The sequence below is a fragment of the Rhincodon typus genome, chromosome 29, assembly GCF_021869965.1.
Source record: "Rhincodon typus isolate 14 chromosome 29, sRhiTyp1.1, whole genome shotgun sequence".
Lineage (NCBI taxonomy): Eukaryota > Metazoa > Chordata > Chondrichthyes > Orectolobiformes > Rhincodontidae > Rhincodon > Rhincodon typus.
Genome location: NC_063360.1, coordinates 16913299 through 16932669, shown reverse-complemented (window position 1 = coordinate 16932669; position 19371 = coordinate 16913299). Strand labels below are relative to the sequence as shown.

The following is a 19371-nucleotide window of genomic DNA, read 5'->3' as shown; positions in this document are numbered from 1 at the left end:
ACCTCAGTGATCTTGTGATGAAAGTGCAATGTTTTAGGCAGGAGGCCACTGGAATGGATAAATTTTCAGGATGATATCAGAGAATCTTTAAGCCAGTGTCAGGAAAAGACAAGCAATTTGCATTTTGCTAGTTACACCTTCACTATATTACAAATTATTTGTTTAAAAACTTGTATTTTATGTTCTATTTTTAGTTAAATAGCCAAGTAATCAGATTAATTTTAATATATCCAATATACTTTTTTCTATAAAAAAAAATCTGCACTATATTTCAAAAATGTGTTGTAATAGTAAAACAATTAAACAATCTTAGTCATTTTACAAAAGATGCCTATGTATTGTTAATGCAAAATATTGAGAATTGTTAATATTTTAATGAATCATTGTTGTATTTGGTGGTGATTTTTTTTTACAAATTCTATATTGCCTTTCCCCAGGCCTGGAAATGAAGGCAAGACTAAGGTTAAAGCAATCTGTTCTTTTAAAAATAACCCCACTGTGAATGAAGTTGATAAAGCCACTGTTTATAATGAGTTCAGAGACAACACTGAGAAAATCACTGCATTGGGAAAATATGCATTGAACAAAGACAGCCTTTACGTAAATGGTATGTACTGATTCAAATTAAATAATAATAAAGCTTAAACAGCGACACTTTACTGTACGCTATATCTTTTCACAGTTTATACTAAACATTGGTTGAATTTGAACGGTGTTCATCAGCTATGAACTTTGTAAAACACCAAAGCCCAAATTGTGACAAAAAATCCTGCCCTGTCTTGCTGCTTTTCTCTTCAAGTTTTAGAATTTTTAATGAATAATCAAGATGTAAATGATGAATGCTAAAGAAAAGCATCATTTAATATAGATTATTCCCAGAAAATGATCTGATGATCAAAAGAAAAACGAATCTTGAATGCTTTCCTTGGAACAAGTGCATTTTAGATCCTGAATAATAACTGATACTTTTGCTGAAGCCTTGGGCAACATATTTACATTTCATACCTTAATTTTAGGCTATCAAGAATTGAAACCAACTATAACACCAACTATAACTTTACCTGCAGTCTGGGAAGGAGACTTGCCATTTGAGCTTAACTTCACAATAATAAACAGAAATTTTACTGAAGCACTTAACGACACAAATTCTCCTGAATATCAAAACATTGCTGCCAATATTACCAGGATGGTAAGGATTATTTTCTAGTCACTGTTTAAAATTTAAACTTCATGTCCAGAAGACCAAATACATCACTTGCCTTTTTCATTATCTCAATTGATGGTAATTCTGGATGAGTCAAATCTCAGAGTAAAATGTGACTTGATAGATTATAAATTACATTTTTATAATTGGTGGCTAGTCACTCAACATATTCTCACAAGGCTGCAATATTCTTTAACACAAGAATACAGGTTTATTACACTAATGAGAAAAAAAAGACATAAAGGCATGTCATAAAGATCCTAATAAAAACAGCAAAATGAAGTTTCTACCTGTTTCCCAACAATACCCTTTACAGTTACTAAGTCTCAGAGAAATATCATTCTTTTCTCAACTTATTTCTTGCATAACTGACTGTTTGCAGTTCCATCTTCTTGGACTGCTATGATAGTTTTATGTCTGTTTTCTACTTATTCTGGCCTGACCTCCTTTACAGTTCTGATGCCTCTTTTCAATTCTGAAAAATTCAAAAGCTTCCTTACAAACTCTCACAGCATGGACGTTTCACAGACTAGAACTCTTTCGCTAGGTGAAACTGTTCTCATGAACTCCTGATTCTGCTGAATGGGAACTAAACTAATATAAGCATTTCATCAGTTAACACCACTCATATCGGCTGTGCACTTAATAGAATCACATTCTTTCTTAGAAATGATATATTTATGTCTGACACCTTTAAAAACTCAGGTACCGTCACAGAACTGAAACTAAAATCCATCTGACTCAATTTGAACACTCCAGAACTCCGAAATAATAGTATTAATATGCACCTTTATCACACTTTCAAATGAATTTTATTGGTGGGGTGTTATTCAATTCTTAATCTGTGCTCTTTTTATTAAGATCAACTCAATGGATCTTTTCAACATTTTCAGGAGTATTTATTGCATATTTCATAAGAAATCTGAAATCTGTACTTACTATGGTATATGTTTTTCAGCTCACAGGATTATTTAAAAAGAGCTCTTTAAAGAAGAGTTACCGCACCTCTAAAGTTACAGGACTGAGGTAAGAGACTTATGGTGCAAGCTAGATACCATTGAGATTAAACAAAGTGATGACCTTTAGTCGTAAGGAAGACATTGACTGCCCCAGCCACATTTACAATCTTGACCTCCCTGATTCCTCCCCACCTAATTAATTCACCAAAAAGATCATGGCCCGGAATGTGCACACCCATATTGATTGCTGGTGATTATTCTGACCGTTCCTGTCATCCTCCTGCCTGTAGTTATTGGTCTGATTGTATGTACAGATAGTTCATCTAGCCAGTTGTTGATCGGAATCTGCATGCTTTGTTCAAAATATCCTGGGTCGACCTCCAGCAGCTCCAGAAATACATACTTAATGTAAAAGAAATGTAAACACAACTTTAATGTTCAAAACAAGTTCCTGATTCACTTTGCTCTGTGAACTATGTCCTATGGGGAACAACTGAGATGAAACCTGGTCACAGAATGTGTCCTATGCGTTACAGAATCCTGAACATCTCTACAGAACATTGCATAATGGCACAGCAAAAATTATAGTTCGACTAATACTATAATGTTGCATTTGCAAAGGTATTGTGAAAGGGTAAGATAGTTTGATTCAAACTTGATATGCAGGTACTTGTGATATACACTCAATCACTGCAGGTGCATAGTGGCTCAGTGGTTAGCATTGCTGCCTCACAGTACCACAGACCCAGGTTCAATTCTAGCCTCAGGTGACTGTCTGAGTGGAGTTTGTACATTCTCCCTGTGTCTGCATGGGTTTTGTCTGGGTGCTCTGGTTTCCTCCCGTAGTCCAAAGATTTGGTGGTTTGGCCATGCTAAATTGCCTGTAGTGTTCAGGGATGTGTAGGTTAGGTGGGTTGTTGGGGTATGGGTCTGGGTGGGCTGCTCCAAGGGTCAGTGTGGACTTGTTGGGCCGAAGGGCCTGTTTCCACACTGTAGGGATTCTATGAATCTTTGGGATACGTGTATTGTCAAGTTATTCATCCATTTGGGCTATGCACATTTATGAAGAGGAAAAGATTCAAGCTTTCTTTTATTTTGAATTTCCTCATCAGACGTGGATCAGTTAAATGCACCTGCTTGAGCTACTTCAACCCCAACAATGCAAATGAACTAGTAACAGCAGAAAAAGTCAGAACAGAATTCGCTATTGCAACAAATGAAACAACCTTACTTGGAAATGTCTATCAGCTAAAAAGTAACAGCTTAACAGTGGGTAAAGTATCAACTCGAACTATTTCATTAGAACTACCAATAGCATGAATCAAGGCTGGATCACTATTGGACAAAAAGTGGACGCTTCTGCCCATGGTCTATCTGGAAATCTTGAGGAAATCAATGGCTGTTAACTGTTTTTGGCGTATGTATGGTATGATAAAATATAATCTGGTCTTGAAATGCCTTACCAACGTGCTGACTGTCTAACTCCTGCCTTGCATTTGGCGATGCCTAAATGTTCCTTATGGAGCCTCTGTAAAATTTATCATTTCATTGACCTTAGTCAAACACAAATATATCTTCTATTATTGACCAGTATTGTTTTCCGATACTTTTCAGCATTTTGTCTGCCGGGGTATATTTTAACCACGCTTGCAGATAGGTTTGTTTGACCTTTGTGCTCTCCTTGTCAGATTTTTGATCAGCAAGAGTTACTCTGAGTTTTCTCTCTGTTGCCAGGAGAGTGTTGGGTTATAGCTGTAGAATAAGGCTGCATTTCTGCCACAAGAATAGATCTTCCTTTTCTGTTTGTTCCACTGCTGATATCTCCTATTATAAGCGTGTTGCCTGGAACGTAGCCTGTGACATATTCATACTCAATTGTCTAATTCTGAACCTTTGCTTGTGGAAAGGCATTTTTTAAAATTCTTTCAATCCCAGTAACGTGACCAGGAATAAAAGTCCCACAAGGAAGGCTATAAATCTTTTGCATCCCTGCTAATGGTTCCTTCCCTCTGGTTGTGTAACCCAATCCAGTTTACATCAAAACTCTTGATCTAAAATATATAAGTTTTCTTCTTCCATCAGTTTCCACTTAGGTAAAGACTACTCCAAGTCCTGTGGATGATGCATCTGTGGTTACTATAGTGAATAAGCCTAGATTGTGATGTGCAAGTTCATCAGAAGAAAAAAAGCTTGTTTTCAATCTTCTCAAAAGCCGCAGTCTGTTCCTGACTCCAATACCAATGCTGGCCTTTCTTCCAAAGCTCTCCAATAGGTTGGGTAAGACTGGATAAATTAGGCATAAAGAGTCCCACTTGATTCACCATGCCAACGAAGCAATTTACATCATTTATACACTTCAGTGCTTTAAATTCACTACTGGTCCTGATCTTCGTTGGATCTACCATGATGCCTTGCTTTTTGGATTAGGTATCCTTGGAGTTTAATGCCAATTCTCCAGAATGATGATATCTCACAAAGTGCATAGCCTGCATTTTGTATTGCCCTAATATGTATATGTCTTTCTGGTCATATCCTTCTTCATTTTATCATGCATTCGGATATCATCCATGTGGCAAATTGTCTGCAACTTCCCTTTCAGAATTCCAGACATTCCTCTTTTAGGAATCTCTGCTACATAGGAGGTCCTAAATGGCAGGTGGTTTTCTTTACTTATTCATGGGATCTGGGCAACACTGGCTAAATCCTCATTTATTGTCCACCATATTTCCCCTGAGAAGGTGGTGGTGAGCTAACTTCTTGAAATACTACAGTCCATTTGGTGTAGGTATACCCATAATACCTTTGTGCTCCAGAACTTTGACCCACCAACACAGAAAGAATGGTGATAAGTTTCCAAGTCTGGATGGTGTGTGGATTGGAAGGGAACTTGTAAATGGTAGTATTCCTATGTATCTGCTGCCCTAGTCCTTCTAGATACTGGTGGTCATGGATTTATAAGATGCTGTCTGAGGAACCTTGGTGAATTTCTGCAATGCATCTTGTAGTTCACAGACACTTCCATAACGATACTAAAACAGTGTAATAAATGTAGTCAATAACCTTGACTTATGGTGGAAGGACACCTGCCAAGATGAACTGTTTTCATCCAGTGTTGTGAAAAGCATGTTTGTTGGCAATTTGGCCAAACTGTTATTGACAGGCAAAATAAGGCAGATTTCTCTTCTAACTTGATAATTCAATATGGAGATTCATGCATAATCTTAGTTCTCCATTTGTCTTGGGGACACTCACTAACCCTGAGCATCATTGTGTCTAGTGACGTGTCTCTACTTTCAACCATGTTGTCTAACTGTAATTTTACCTTTCTCAAAGGATGAGGAATTTTCCTGGGAGTATACAAGCAGATGGGCTTAATATCTCCTTGCAGAATAACATGAGACTTATGCTTCAATTTGCCTCAAACTTTGAATAATTTTGCAAATTCTGGCTGAAACTCTGACATGTCATAATTCTGAAAAGTTGTATCCACTCTCTCCATGAGATCTAGAAAAATACGTGCATTACTGCGTAACAATTAAATAGGATTCTTCAGTGTATCGAGTGAGACATCAACATCTCATCCTTTACAACTACATTTTGTGGTAGTTTGCCCACTAACCTGAAGATCTGTGCCTCCTGGACTTTGAAGTTTTATTTTACTGATCTAACTTGCAGACTTCAACTATGGCAAGATGTTTCCCAATACTGAAACATTTGCTCCTGTGTTGAGATTGACTTATATTTCAAACCCTTGCATCTTCAAGTTCATGGTCTAAAATCTGCATTAACTCTCTTAGACCTCACTTAGACGGTCTTTGACTTAACCTGTATCTTTATTTTCCTAAACCTTGTGTATGATTTTCAATACTCTGGAAATTTTCCTTTAGCAGGACGTTTCCTTTGTTTTTGAGGCAATGAATACCTTACACTCCTTTTAATGCAGACAGCTATCCCTGCTGGCCATTCACTGCACTTGTGGTTCTGCTTTGGCCCACATCTTGTCCAACTTAAATTTGGTCAATTACGCTGAATCCCACTCATTTGGCATTTTGGTTGTCTTTGGGACGATGATGGCGCCATCTTGGGGCCTACCCCATCTGACTGTGCCAAAAGGATTCCCAATGTTTCCTAGCAGAACTGATTAAGTTTGGTCCTTTGTTTCTGCCTGAATGTTTAATGTGATTACCTGTTCCAATGTCAAACCTTCCTTGGTTTGAAATAAGTCCAACAAATTCTCATCCCTCAGACCAACTATGATACAGGCTAATTAATTCATCCTTAAATCTCCAGACATGCAACATCTTGATACATGTTATAAATACATGAAAAATAGTTCTATTGATTCTTCCAAGTGCTAAGAACACATAATTTCCTCTGGGGCTAAAACACGCACTGAATGCTTTAACCAATGCATCATTTTCTCTAGTTCATTCTTCCATACAATGCCTTATAAATGGGCTTATAACAGTTAAAAATGTGCTGACTAGGTATTGCTATTTCCTGAAAAGTTCAGTAGGTCTGGCAGCATCTGTGAAGGAAAAAACAGAGTTAACGTTTCAGGTCCGGTGACCCTTCCTCAGAACTGATAGTGGCTGGGAAAACATCAGTTTATATGCAGAAAATAGGGAGGTAGGTGGGGTGGGGAGTAAACAATAGGATAGAGCCCAAAGAGAGAGAAAGACAGTTGGACAGACAAAGGAGTTGCTAACGAACAGGCTGGGAAGGTGAATAGCACAGCTATCTGAACTATACAGCCTTACACCCTGCTTCCTGTAAAGACTCCATCCCATTCTCTCAGTTCCTCCGTCTCTGTCGCATATGCTCAGATGAGGCCAACATCAACAAGGTAGTCTCTGAAATGTCCAACTTCTTCCTGAACCAAGGATTCCCCAGCACCGTTGTCACCAGGGCCCTCAGCCAGGTCCAATCCATCTCCCGCACTTCCGCCCTCACCCCTTTTCTTCCCTCCCACAACAGCGATAACATTCCCCTTATCCTCACCTACCATCCCACCAGCATCCACATCCAGAAGATCATTAGATGCCATTTCCGCCACCTCCAGCGAGATGCCACCACAAGACACATATTCCCCTTCCCTTTCTCTTGTCTGCCTTCCACAGGGACCGTTCCCTCCGGGACACCCTGGTCCACACTTCCTTCACCCCCAACACCTCCCCACAGCCCTACGGCACCTTCCCCTGTAACTGGTGAAGGTGCAACACCTGCCCATTTACCTCCTCCCTCCCCACTATCCAAGGGCCCAAACATACCTTCCAGGTGAAGCAACACTTCACCTGCACTTCCCAGAATCTTTTTACATCTCTTCTAGTTGAATCTAGTTTAAGACTAGTCAAGTCTTTTCTCAAACTCATTTACCAATGCCAGAATCACATCATCAATTACATCACCACAATTTGCATATTTTATTATGCAACACACATCTGACATGGATACACTTCACACATGCACTTAGCACTGTGGCATGTCATGGACCCACAGGTTGCAGTTATTTGAAAAGGACAAATTGTTTGACACCCTTGGCACACTTCCCTCTCTCTTGCAGGTCAAGGTGGCACAAACATGAAGCAGTGAGAGCTAACCTGAGAGTGACAAATGAGCCTGTTCTAATGCCATGGAGGACACAGTGCTGACCATTATTAAGTCAGCCATTTTTGAGGCAGTACCAGTGGTTGGGCTAAAATCATCAATGATGGTACTCCCATATATAATCATACATCTCATACTACACCCACTCATTTCATAACATAAGAGTGCAGCTGTTAATGTTGTGCACACCCATCACTCCTCACACCACAGCCACGCTGCCATTCACTTTCAGATGGCCAAACGTACTAGAGGTCAAAGCTGTTTCCACTCCATGAGACTCAAATGCGCACTTCAATGGGCATCTTTTTTATCCATTCGCAGGATGAGGACATGACTGGCTAGACTAGCATTTATTGCCCATCCTTAATTTACCCAGAGGACAGTTCAGAATCAACTATATTGCTGCATATCTAGAGTCACATGTAGGCCAGGTCAGATAAGATGGCAGTTTCCTTTCCTAAAGGATATTACAGAATCAGATGAGTTTTCCCGACAATCGACAATGGATTCACGGTTATCATCAACTCTTAATTCCAGATTTACATTGAATTCAGATTCCATCATCTGCCATGGCAGGATTCAAATCCAGGTCCCCAGAACATTACCTGGGTCTTTGGATTTACAGTGCAGTAATAACACCACTAGGCCATCACTTACTCTGCATCTATTGATGAAAGCTGGTGGCTATGCACAATGAATTGCTTTGTGCTTTGTGAAGCCTGCCAGAAAACCAATAGTCAATGTCAAGGAGCGTAGGGGGGGGGGCCCAACCCCCAAATTGGCACAGGGCTTTGCACACAGCATGGATTCATTTCTTCTTAGTATGAAAAGGATAGCCAACTCCATTTGCACAGTTGTGGATCCAACTATGCCTGACATCCAAGCTCATAAGTCTACTGCAGCAAGAGCTGCAGAAACCATTCAGTGTCTGAATACAATCTCAGACATGCTTCCATACAAGCTCAGGCTGCTGCTAACATAGCTGTGAACTGCTGTCTGCAAACTGGTGTCATGGTGTCACAGCAGTCCAGTAATCTGTCCTCCAATAGATTTCCAGGATGGCTGGGCTGATATCCCATGCACAACCATGGAATAAAATCCTACTGTCCTCTCTCAGCATGACTGCATTCATTACCCAAGTCTGTCACTCTGCTAGTGCTCTTGATGTCACAGTTGTTTGTTGTGCTGTACAAAGGTGAATGAGCATCCTGAAACTAGATTTTCTAGACTTGGAATTACCAAAGGTTGTCTGCCAAGGTCATACGTACTCTTCGCCTCTTAAAGTCAGAGGTGCTCCTGGCCACTAGTCATGCACTGAGGTGGCTACGTGGGAGCATTAGGACAAATTATAGCACACGGGAAACAGGAAGGAAGGGAATGCAAGGTTGATTAGTTGACGTCCATACATGATATGGCGTGATTTCACCTGATTTGCAGTTTTGAAGTGGCCTCTATTTTGCTTTACAACCAAGCACATGCTATAAAAATCAATGGCAGAAACAAGGTGTGATTCAGTTAGTGAATGGAAAATTAGTTTTGCAGTTATAAGTATCACCAGTGGATGAGTTCTTAATAGACAACCCAGGCAGACAGGAAATAATATAGAAACCTCACTGTTCCAGGACTATAACCTGGTCTCGTGTGATTTTTGACTTTATCCACCCGAGTCCAACACCAGCACCTGCACATTGAGGGAATGCGACAGTGCTCGGATTGCTGGCTTTCAGAGGAATTATTAATGAACAGTGACCTTTGTTCTGCTGAGTGCTACTTCCCAAACAGTTCAGTGTTGCTTTGTTGCTTCATCATGTCAACAGTCATGACATTTGGTATAGCAGAGAGGCAGTCGTCATGTGATCACTAGTTATGTATCAGCAGATAGCCTGAGTCACTCAGTAGCTCTGGCAACTCAAATGCAAATGACACAGCATATTACAGAATGATGGAATGATGCAGAAGCTAACGTTTCAAGTCTAGATGACAATTCATCAGAGCTGAAGGGTGCTCTGATGAAGAGTCATCAGACTCAAAATGCCGGGTAGCTTTCTCTCCACGAATGTTGCCTGACTTGCTGTGATCTCCAATATTTCTTTGTTTTCAGTTTAGATTCCAGCATCTGCAGGAATTTTCCCATATATTGAGGTCAATTTGCCAGATGTGGCAATGCTTACGATATTTCCTGTAACATAAGAGACTTGGTGTGGATTACGAGGAACTGAATGATGATGTACAGGTTTTTTTTTTAATAGCTGTCTACTACATTCAATTACACAGACACATGAGTGTCTTGGCTAGTATTAGATAATTCGATCACTGCAGAGCAGCATGCTTTCAAAAGCATGTTGTCCTGCAAGTGGTCCCAAGCAAGATAACACCTAAGACCTTTACATCCTCAGGACACACGCTATCATACAGTGATTATATCATGAGCGTGTCTCTTAAAGCTATACTTACATACTGATTGTGAGACATAACAAATCATCATCATCATCACTGCTACCAATATACTAGGCACCAATCTACATGTTTCACTGCCTATATCCAACAGATTGCCCAATGGGTGCAAACAATCCATCTTACCTCAAGTATTAAATGCTAACTCTGACAGCTGTTCTGGCTCACTTCTGGTCAACTTATAAATTTACATTTCCAGTCATGCTTGGTATGTTCTAACCTTTTTGTGGTCAATCATGATTTCGTAGGCCTCTTCTGGCATAGTGGTAGTGTCCCTACCTCTGGATTAGAATGCCCAGATTCAAGTCCCACCTATTCCATATTTGTGTCATAACATTTCAGAATGGATTGATTAAAAGTATCTATCATAATTTAATGTTTTTCCATTAAAAAAAATTTCTTTATGAATGTTCTGACAGACTGCGGATTTCTTGTGACCCAGACAGTTTCAACACCTTTCCTACATTCATACCTTTATCTCTGACCAAGTGAAACAAGTACCTCTGTACAATGCATCATCTAGCTCATTTTGATTTATTCTTGGGATTTGGACATCACTAGCAAGACCAGTATTAATTGCCCACCTCTCATTATATTTCAGAAAGTGGCAGTAAGCTGCCTTTTGGAGCTTTCTAGTTCTTTCGGTGTAGGTACAGCCACAGTACCATCAGAATTGGTACTTGACCACAAGACCACTGTCTGACACCATCACTGGTACATTTAAATGCTTCATCCAGTCTATCATATTTGGAATAATGATACTGAGGCTAACTACCATATCTGTAAGACACATTTTGGATTCATCTAAAGTTGAAATTAACTTTTCACACAAGATATAGTGAACGAACTTTTCAAAATAGTCTACTATGAGTTGCCTGTTTGAACTCATTCAAATAAGGCCATGCAAGGGATAGTTCCCAATGGAACTTTTGCTCAGAGAATCAGAGCTATGATGTAGCTCTATCTCTGAGTCTAGCTGCTTTTAACAACAGTTGCCTTCACCCAAAATTTTAAAAAAGTAGAATGACCCCCATATAGTTTCCAACTTACTGACAAGTGTACATTATAAGTTGTGGTACATCACTTGCACTGTAAGATTTAATTCACATTTATTTCACAATTGATTGTTTTGCAATTTGTATTTTATTTATGCAGAAGCTAAAGCACCGATTTCTGACAACAAAGTCGAAATTCCATACTGGGGAATCATACTCATTGTTCTAGCCGCACTCCTTGTTCTATTTCTGTTCATCCTTGGAGGTATACTGGTACGTACAACAGATTATTCAATATTGTGCACAGTGCTGAAATCTAGAAGTGTAGAGTATACAATGGGAAATTGTAGAAGTAAGATCAGAATAAAGGCATGCCATGTAACATCATGAGCTAAACCAATCAGAAGAATAATTTATCTCCAAGATTTAACAGTGCATAATTATTGTTGTAAGGCAGAACAAGTTCTAATGCTTCCTCTAAAAATATCCTCAAGCATACGTGTGTTAAGCATGAAAAAATGTGCTGAAAACACAGGTCAAGTCAGCATTTGTAGAGAAATATCTGTTCAAAGAGAGAAAAATAAGCAAATAAGGGAGGAAAAGTTTTTACAAACCACATCAGATCACTAACATTACCTGATAAAACGAAACTGAAGGTTATACAGAAATTCTAAAGTTATATAGGTCAATATTCAGACCAGAGATTAACTTCACAATACCCAAGTAAAAATTGAGATACTGCTGCTAGGTGGAACAGATCAGGAGCCAAAGGTTCAATGGCCAGAAGGGGAGTCATATTTTACTTAATAAATTGTGATAATTCTCATATGTTTAGTAACCAACATTTTATTCTTTCAGATTGCATTGTGCTTGAAAAGAAAGTACCTGGGGTCCTACAACATGATGCAAAACCCTGCTGGCTTCTACTTTCCACATCAAAAATTCTATTGACAAGGAGCATTAATGATAAAAAAAAACTGGTGATAAACAGCAAAAATGCAAATTAGAAAATGATTAAAGTAGAAATAGCATGTTATAATTATGTAACTAAATGGAACTAATCCAAATGAATTATTTGTTGCAACTCTCTGCATTCCTCTACGAAACTTTTAAGACTTTACTTGAAGAAAAGCACTAAAGGAAAATAGCAGTCAAAAAATATTTTATATTGATGACAAAATGTTTAGGTATTAAAGCTAAAAAATATTAAAAGTGACAAATGCTTGTCACGCTTCTCTGTCTTGAACATTTTCTTTGTGCATCAGCTGCAATAAATTATTGTCATCAGTCACACATCTTCTGCATCATATTAAATGTTATATTTATCTCTGTTATCTACAAGAATATCAATGATATGAACTTCAATAATAATCAGTACTGTGGTGATCTAAGAATTCTATTACATAATTATTGGAAACTATTTAAAATATTTGAATGACAGAAGAAATAGATTAAAATATTTATAAAATTATTTTTTTTCTGGGTGATGAACATTTACAAAGCTGGCTATTTTTGTAAATCGTGTCAAAATAATGAGAGCCAAGAATAAATTACTTATAACAAGCTTTCATTTTATATTTCATTCTTAACACCATTACATGCTGGATGTTTCTTCAAAACTACACATTTTCATCAGTCAAAACTGACAGTATACAGAACAAAGGTAGAAACTCAGCTTTTCTCCACAGGGTAATCCTCAATGCAGTTCCACCTTGGATAAGTGCTTTTGCTGAAATTTGGGAAACAGAAATCCAACACCAAGGGACATGCAACAGTGATTACAGGGCGAGGAATTTTTTATTCCTTCATGGGATGTGGGTGTTGATGGCTGGGCCAGCATATATTTCCCATCCTGAGTTACGCTTGAAAAGATGGCAGTGAGCCACGTTCTTGCCTCTCTGCTCCTATGATGCTGCTTGGCCTGCTGTGTTCATCCAGCCCTGCACCTTGTTGTCTCGGATTCTCCAGCATCTGCAGTTCCTACTATCTCTCACGTTCTTGAACTGTTGTGGTCCCTGTGCTGTGAGTAGACCCACAATGCTATGAGAGAGGAAATTCCAGGATTTGGACCCAACACTGAAGGAATAAGATATATTTCCAAGTCAGGGTGGCGAGCGGCTTGGAAAGGATCTTGCCAGAAGCAGGTGCAGGTATTTGCTACCTTCGTCATTTGAGATAGAAATAATCATGGGTTTTGAAGCTGCTGTCTAAGGAGCTTTGATGAATTTCTGCAGTACATCATGTAGGGTAAACACTGCTGTTACTGATCATCGATGGTGGCAGGCATGAATGTGCTGCCAATCAAGCTAGCTGCTTTGTCCTGGATGGTGTCAAGCTTCTTGAGTATTTTTGGAGCTGCTGTCTAGCAGGCAAGTGATCAGACTCCTGAGTTGTGTCTTGTAGATGGTGGACATGATTTGGAGAGTCAGAAAGTGAGTTATTCACAAGATTTCTGGCCACTGACCTGCTCTTGTAGCCACTGTGTTTATATGCCTAGTCTGATTCAGTTTCTGGTTATTGATAACCCCCAGAATTTTGATAGTGGGGGATATGGTGATAACACCATTGCAAGTCAAGATGCTGTGGTTAGATTGTCTCTTATTGGAGGTGGTCATTGCCTGGCATTTGTGTGTGTGATGACCCCTACAGGACCAAAGGGAATCACTAATTAACCTCCCAGTGGAACTCAATGAGTATGAGTTCTCTTGGATACAGGCAATGGCCTATCCAGCTAAAACTCATCACCTGAACCCTTTCTGGTGAGTCTGTACAATTGTCTGTCCTGGGCTAGGACTAGCCTACGTATGCCACGAGTAGTGGCTCTATTTTGATGTTCAACAATAAATGATGTTTCTTTCTGGTCTGGCTTCCTGAATTATTAAATTGACGAAGAGAGTAAAGTTTCCAACAGTGTTGCCTTTCAACGAGATCTGTAAGACCGTGACAGGTAAGTATTGGAACACTACTGTTTGGGAAACTAGAACCTTATGATGTGGTTGTGGAGGATTGGCCCCAGTATGCCAAAAGAATCAGATATCTTTTTGAAGCAAACAGGATAGAAGGGGACCACCATCAAAACTTCATTCTCTTGACTGCTTGTGGGACCCTGACTTCCAGTATCCAGAGTCGGAATTTTTTGACTGACAGGAATGGTAGCAGACCAATATGACCCCAAATCATCTGTTATATTGTAGTGGTGCAGGTTGAACACGGCAGCTAGACCATCTGTTATTGAATTCTTGATGAGACTGAGGACATTGGTAAACACTGAGCACGGGTGAGCATTTCGAGGAATGTTAAGACATCACTTAGTTTGTGGAATTAATATTATTGTGACCCAAAGGAAGTTACTTACTGAACCATTGCTGAACCTCAAAAAGGCCATAGAACTAGCCCTTTCCTGCGAAAATGCAGAAAAAGGGCTCAGGAGTTTCAGGGGTCTATAGATGGTATCATCCTCAGCCTTGGGCTACCCCTACACTGTAGCACCAAGTCCCCAGCGGTTAATACCTGCAGCTCCCATTGGTTGGCAAGGAAGGACGAATGGAATCAGAGGCTGCAAGTTTCCAGCACTGGACAGGACGTTTCTTCACAAATAGTGATGAGCAAGAACATCCATGTCAAATTTGTAGTCTTGGATCTGCCCCACACAAGGCTAGCAAAACGTGAAAGTATACCACCTAAGCCAAAGGGTGAAGCCACCGCAAGACAAGGATATGCCTGAGGATGAGGAATTGATACAGTTAAATTACATCGCTGCTTCAAAAATGGCCCCAATTAAGACAAAATTCCAAGTAAGTGGCCACTCCGTAGACATGGGGTAGATACACGTATCAATGTATCTATTGTTGGGAGAAAACCATTAGGAAGCTCAGATGGAGCATTATGCCTTTAAGCTTGCAAGACTTGATTGGCCACATGCACTGGGAACCCTTATGTATTATTGGGACCGCTGTAACCCCACTTAAATATTGGCAACAGACAGTCTGACTCCCCTTACTGGTGGTGCAAGGGTCAGGTCACAACTTTTGGGAAGGGACGGGCTACAAAAAATCCACCTGGACTGGCAACAGATCTATAAAAAGAATACCTGTGATCTAGATGAAGTCGTCGAGAAGTATCCCAAGAGGGCTTCATATTTTATTGACGTATGAACAGATAATAGGGATAACTCTCTGAAGGTTAGAAGACTCAAAAATGAAAGTCACGAATGGCTAAAACAAGAACTAATGTTTATGTAGAAGAAATAAAAAAAAACATAATGAGAAGGGTTAGTGGGAAAGGTTCATGCCCACAACCCCTACACTGAGACTTCTCACTATACAACTTCCACTCTATGAGTCCTCCACAAAAATCACTTACCTTTTCACTCATCCCCGTCTCTATGGCTGCTTCTTAGCCAGTAGTCTGCACCCTGAATGCATTGCTGCTTCCTCCAGCTGGTTGGTTGAAAAGACTGCCAATCAGCACCTAGGTCCTGATTGACACTGGTCCAGCGAGCTTTCTCACTGTGAGGGATTGTGGAGGGGGCTGTAACTCACCTTTAAAGACACCTGACCCACACTTAGCCAAAAATAATGGAACATCCTGGCCAATTTCCATGTTATTTATGTGACACCAGGTCTAATGAGGCTGATGGTGGTCAACACAGAGCACAGTACAACAGCCAGAAATAAGGTTCAAATAAGTGAGTGCTGCTTAATTGAAATTTAGCTTGACTTTTCAGTTTTACTTTAAATTTAAGCTTAAATTTGAAGTTAATTTGAAACTTTAAGAACTGCAGAAAAATTCATCAGGATTAACCAGAAACTGTCTGTGGTAGTCAACTGTCAATGATCTGAATTTGTTGCCTCAATTGGTGACAATTAATATGAGAAAGCTATTGAGTCAATAGTTGTAAGTTGAGTGAGGCTCAAAGAAGTGTACAGAAGTCAACAGTATCAGCTATACCATGGAATGGTCATCATAGAGCAAACACAGAACAATGTGGGATTTGATGAGGGAAGGACTACTTTTTGCTTTTTATTTTCAACACAGAAATATGCAAGAGATAGGAGTATACCATTCAGCAGATTGAGTCTACATTCAATACAAACTTGGGCTTTGTCTCCATTTTCCCAATTGCTTCTCAAATTCTGTGGTTCCCTGAGAGACCAAATATACAATTATACATCTATCCCAGCTTTAAATATAGTCAACAAAGGAGCACACACAACCCTCTAGGATAGAGAATTCCAAAGTTTCCATTTGAGTGAAGAAATATCTTATCACTTTAAGTCCTGGATGACCGAATCGTTATCCTTATCTACCCTTATGTTAGATTTGTCAGCATGGGGAAACAATCTCTCCATGATCATTCCGTTAAGCCCCTTCAGAATCTTGTATTTTTCGATGAGATTACTTTGATTCTTCTGAACTTCAGAGAATGCAGGCCCAATTTAGTCAATCTCTCATCAAAGGACAGCCCCCTTCTTTCAGGGCAAATATAATGAACCTTCAATTTTCAAAGCAAGTATATTCTTCCTTAAATATGGGGACCAAAACTACACACAGCTCTCCAGTTGTGATCTAAACAAAGTTCTGGACAATTATATCAAGACTTCTTTATTTTTGAATTCTAATCCCGGTACAATAAAAGTCAATATGGCATTTCCTTCCCAATTGCTTGCTGTATCTGCATGCAATTTTGTGTGTTCCTTATATAAGCATACCCCTGTCTTTTTAAACATCACCATTTATGAGTTTGATGCCATTTAAAAGATATTCTTACATCCTAAAGTGAATAATCTCACACTTCTCCATGTTATACTCTGTCATCTTGTCACACACTTTTAACTTGCCAAAATTGCTTGCAGCCTGCCTTGGTCCTTCTCACAACTTACCTTCCCTTATTACTTTGTATTGTCCCAGACTTTGATGCATTATTCTGTGCCTCTTTGATTAAGTCATTAATCTTGATTGTAAATAGCTGCGGTCCCATCATTGATCCTTGAACACTCTGCTTGTCATAGCCTGCCAAGTTGACAATGCCCCACTTTTGCCCCTTTTTTTGTATGTTCTGCTGATGAAAGTAATCCTGTCTGGTCAGGAAATTCAGGGTCTAGAGCTGGATGAACACAGCAGGCCAAGCAGCATCATAGAAGCAGGAAGGCTGACGTTTCGGGCCTAGACCCTTCATCAGAAACAATTTTAACCCCACTGCGAAGCCTCTTCTAAGGATGCCTACCTTGAAGATGTTACCCTCCGGACAAACCTTAGGGGATCTCTCTCCCACTGCAACTCTCTCATAATCTCTTCGGCCTTGAAACTGCTCGACCATGTCCTGAAGCAAACCAGGTACTACAGCCACATCACCTTTCTCAGTACCTGCCTACGGAACCAGATCATCCCCAATGGACGACATCTTCCTACTCCTATGATGCTGCTTGGCCTGCTGTGTTCATCCAGCTCGACACCTTGTTATCTCAGATTTTCCAGCATCTGCAGTTCCTACTATCTCTGGTCAGGAAATTCAGTCATTTTTAACATGCTGGTCTGCCACATTACCTTGGCTATGTGTGTGTCTAATCATTGGAATGATGCAATTTAATACTTTTCAGCTTCTATGAAGGATCTATATACAACTCTCCTTACTGTTTTAATTTTTTTTTTATTTCTTAGGTTTACCTGTGAAATCTGCACTACCTGCTCCCCTTTTGTTACATGCACTTGTAGCACTGAAATTATTTCATCCTTAATAATCAAAATTCCTCCTCCCTGCTGTTGCATCTCTCCTGTTCCAGTCAACATTAAAATCTTGGTTTACTTAATTGCCAGTTCTGACAGTCTTGCAACTACATCTTAGTAATGTCAATGTTATAGCCTCCAAATTAAATTTGCCTGTATTCATTCAATATGATGTTTCCACTGCATGCAGTTGTGCAATGGCACTGTTTTTCTCTGTTTTTATCATCTGAACCTAGATTTAGATACAACAAGGTGCAGGGCTGGATGAACACAGCAGGCCAAGCAGCATCATAGGAGCAGAGAGGCTGACGTTTCGGGCCTAGACCCTTCATCAGAAAAGGGGGAGGGGAAGGGGGTTCTGAAATAAATAGGGAGAGAGTGGGAGGCGGATAGAAGATGGATAGAGGAGAGGATAGGTGGAGAGGAAACAAACAGGTCGAAGAGGCGGGGATGGGGCCAGTAAAGGTGAGTGTAGGTGGGGAGTTAGGAAGGGGATAGGTCAGTCCAGGGAGGACGGACAGGTCAAGGGGGCGGAATGAGGTTGGTTGGTAGGAGATGGAGGTGCGGCTTGAGGTGGGAGGAGGGGATAGGTGGGAGGAAGAACAGGTTAGGGAGGCAGGGACGAGCTGGACTGGTTTTGGGATGCGGTGGGGGGAGGGGAGATTTTGAAACTTGTGAAATCCACATTGATACCATTGGGCTGCAGGGTTCCCAAGCGGAATATGAGTTGCTGTTCCTGCAACCTTCGGGTGGCATCGTTGTGGCACTGCAGGAGGCCCGGGATGGACATGTCATCTGAGGAATGGGAGGGGGAGTTGAAATGGTTCACGACTGGGAGGTGCAGTTGTTTATTGCGAACCGAGCGTAGGTGTTCTGCAAAGTGGTCCCCGAGCCTCCGCTTGGTTTCCCCGATGTAGAGGAAGCCACACCGGGTACAGCGGATGCAGTATACCACATTAGCAGATGTGCAGGTGAACATCTGCTTGATGTGGAAAGTCTTCTTGGGGCCTGGGATGGGGGTGAGGGAGGAGGTGTAGCACTTCCTGCGGTTGCAGGGAAAAGTGCCGGGTGTGGTGGAGCTGGACGGGAGTGTGGAGCGGACAAGGGAGTCACGGAGAGAGTGGTCCCTCCGGAAAGCAGATAAGGGTGGGGAGGGAAAGATGTCTTTGGTGGTGGGGTCGGATTGCAGATGGCGGAAGTGTCGGAGGATGATGCGTTGGATCCGGAGGTTGGTGGGGTGGTATGTGAGGACGAGGGGGATTCTTTTTTGGTTCTTATTGCGTGGACGGGGTGTGAGGGATGAGGTGCGGGAGATGTGGGAGACACGGTTGAGGGCGTTCTCGACCACCGAGGGGGGGAAGTTACGGTCCTTGAAAAACGAGGACAACTGAGATGTACGGGAGTGGAATGCCTCATCCTGGGAGCA

The 19371-nt window shown here is 40.6% G+C and overlaps 1 protein-coding gene across 1 annotated transcript in view; it reads left to right on the top strand.

Annotated features, from left to right (window-relative positions):
* The window catches only part of LOC109916746 (mucin-16-like), a 34248-nt gene extending 21650 nt beyond the window's left edge, over nucleotides 1-12598 (top strand). The window contains exons 19-24 of the mRNA XM_048613867.1: nucleotides 438-607; nucleotides 1017-1189; nucleotides 2163-2230; nucleotides 3276-3436; nucleotides 11380-11492; nucleotides 12078-12598. Coding sequence (XP_048469824.1) covers nucleotides 438-607; nucleotides 1017-1189; nucleotides 2163-2230; nucleotides 3276-3436; nucleotides 11380-11492; nucleotides 12078-12170 — 778 coding nt within the window. The 3' untranslated portion in view covers nucleotides 12171-12598. The remainder of the gene's footprint in view (nucleotides 1-437; nucleotides 608-1016; nucleotides 1190-2162; nucleotides 2231-3275; nucleotides 3437-11379; nucleotides 11493-12077) is intronic.
* Nucleotides 12599-19371: the final 6773 nt, after the last annotated feature.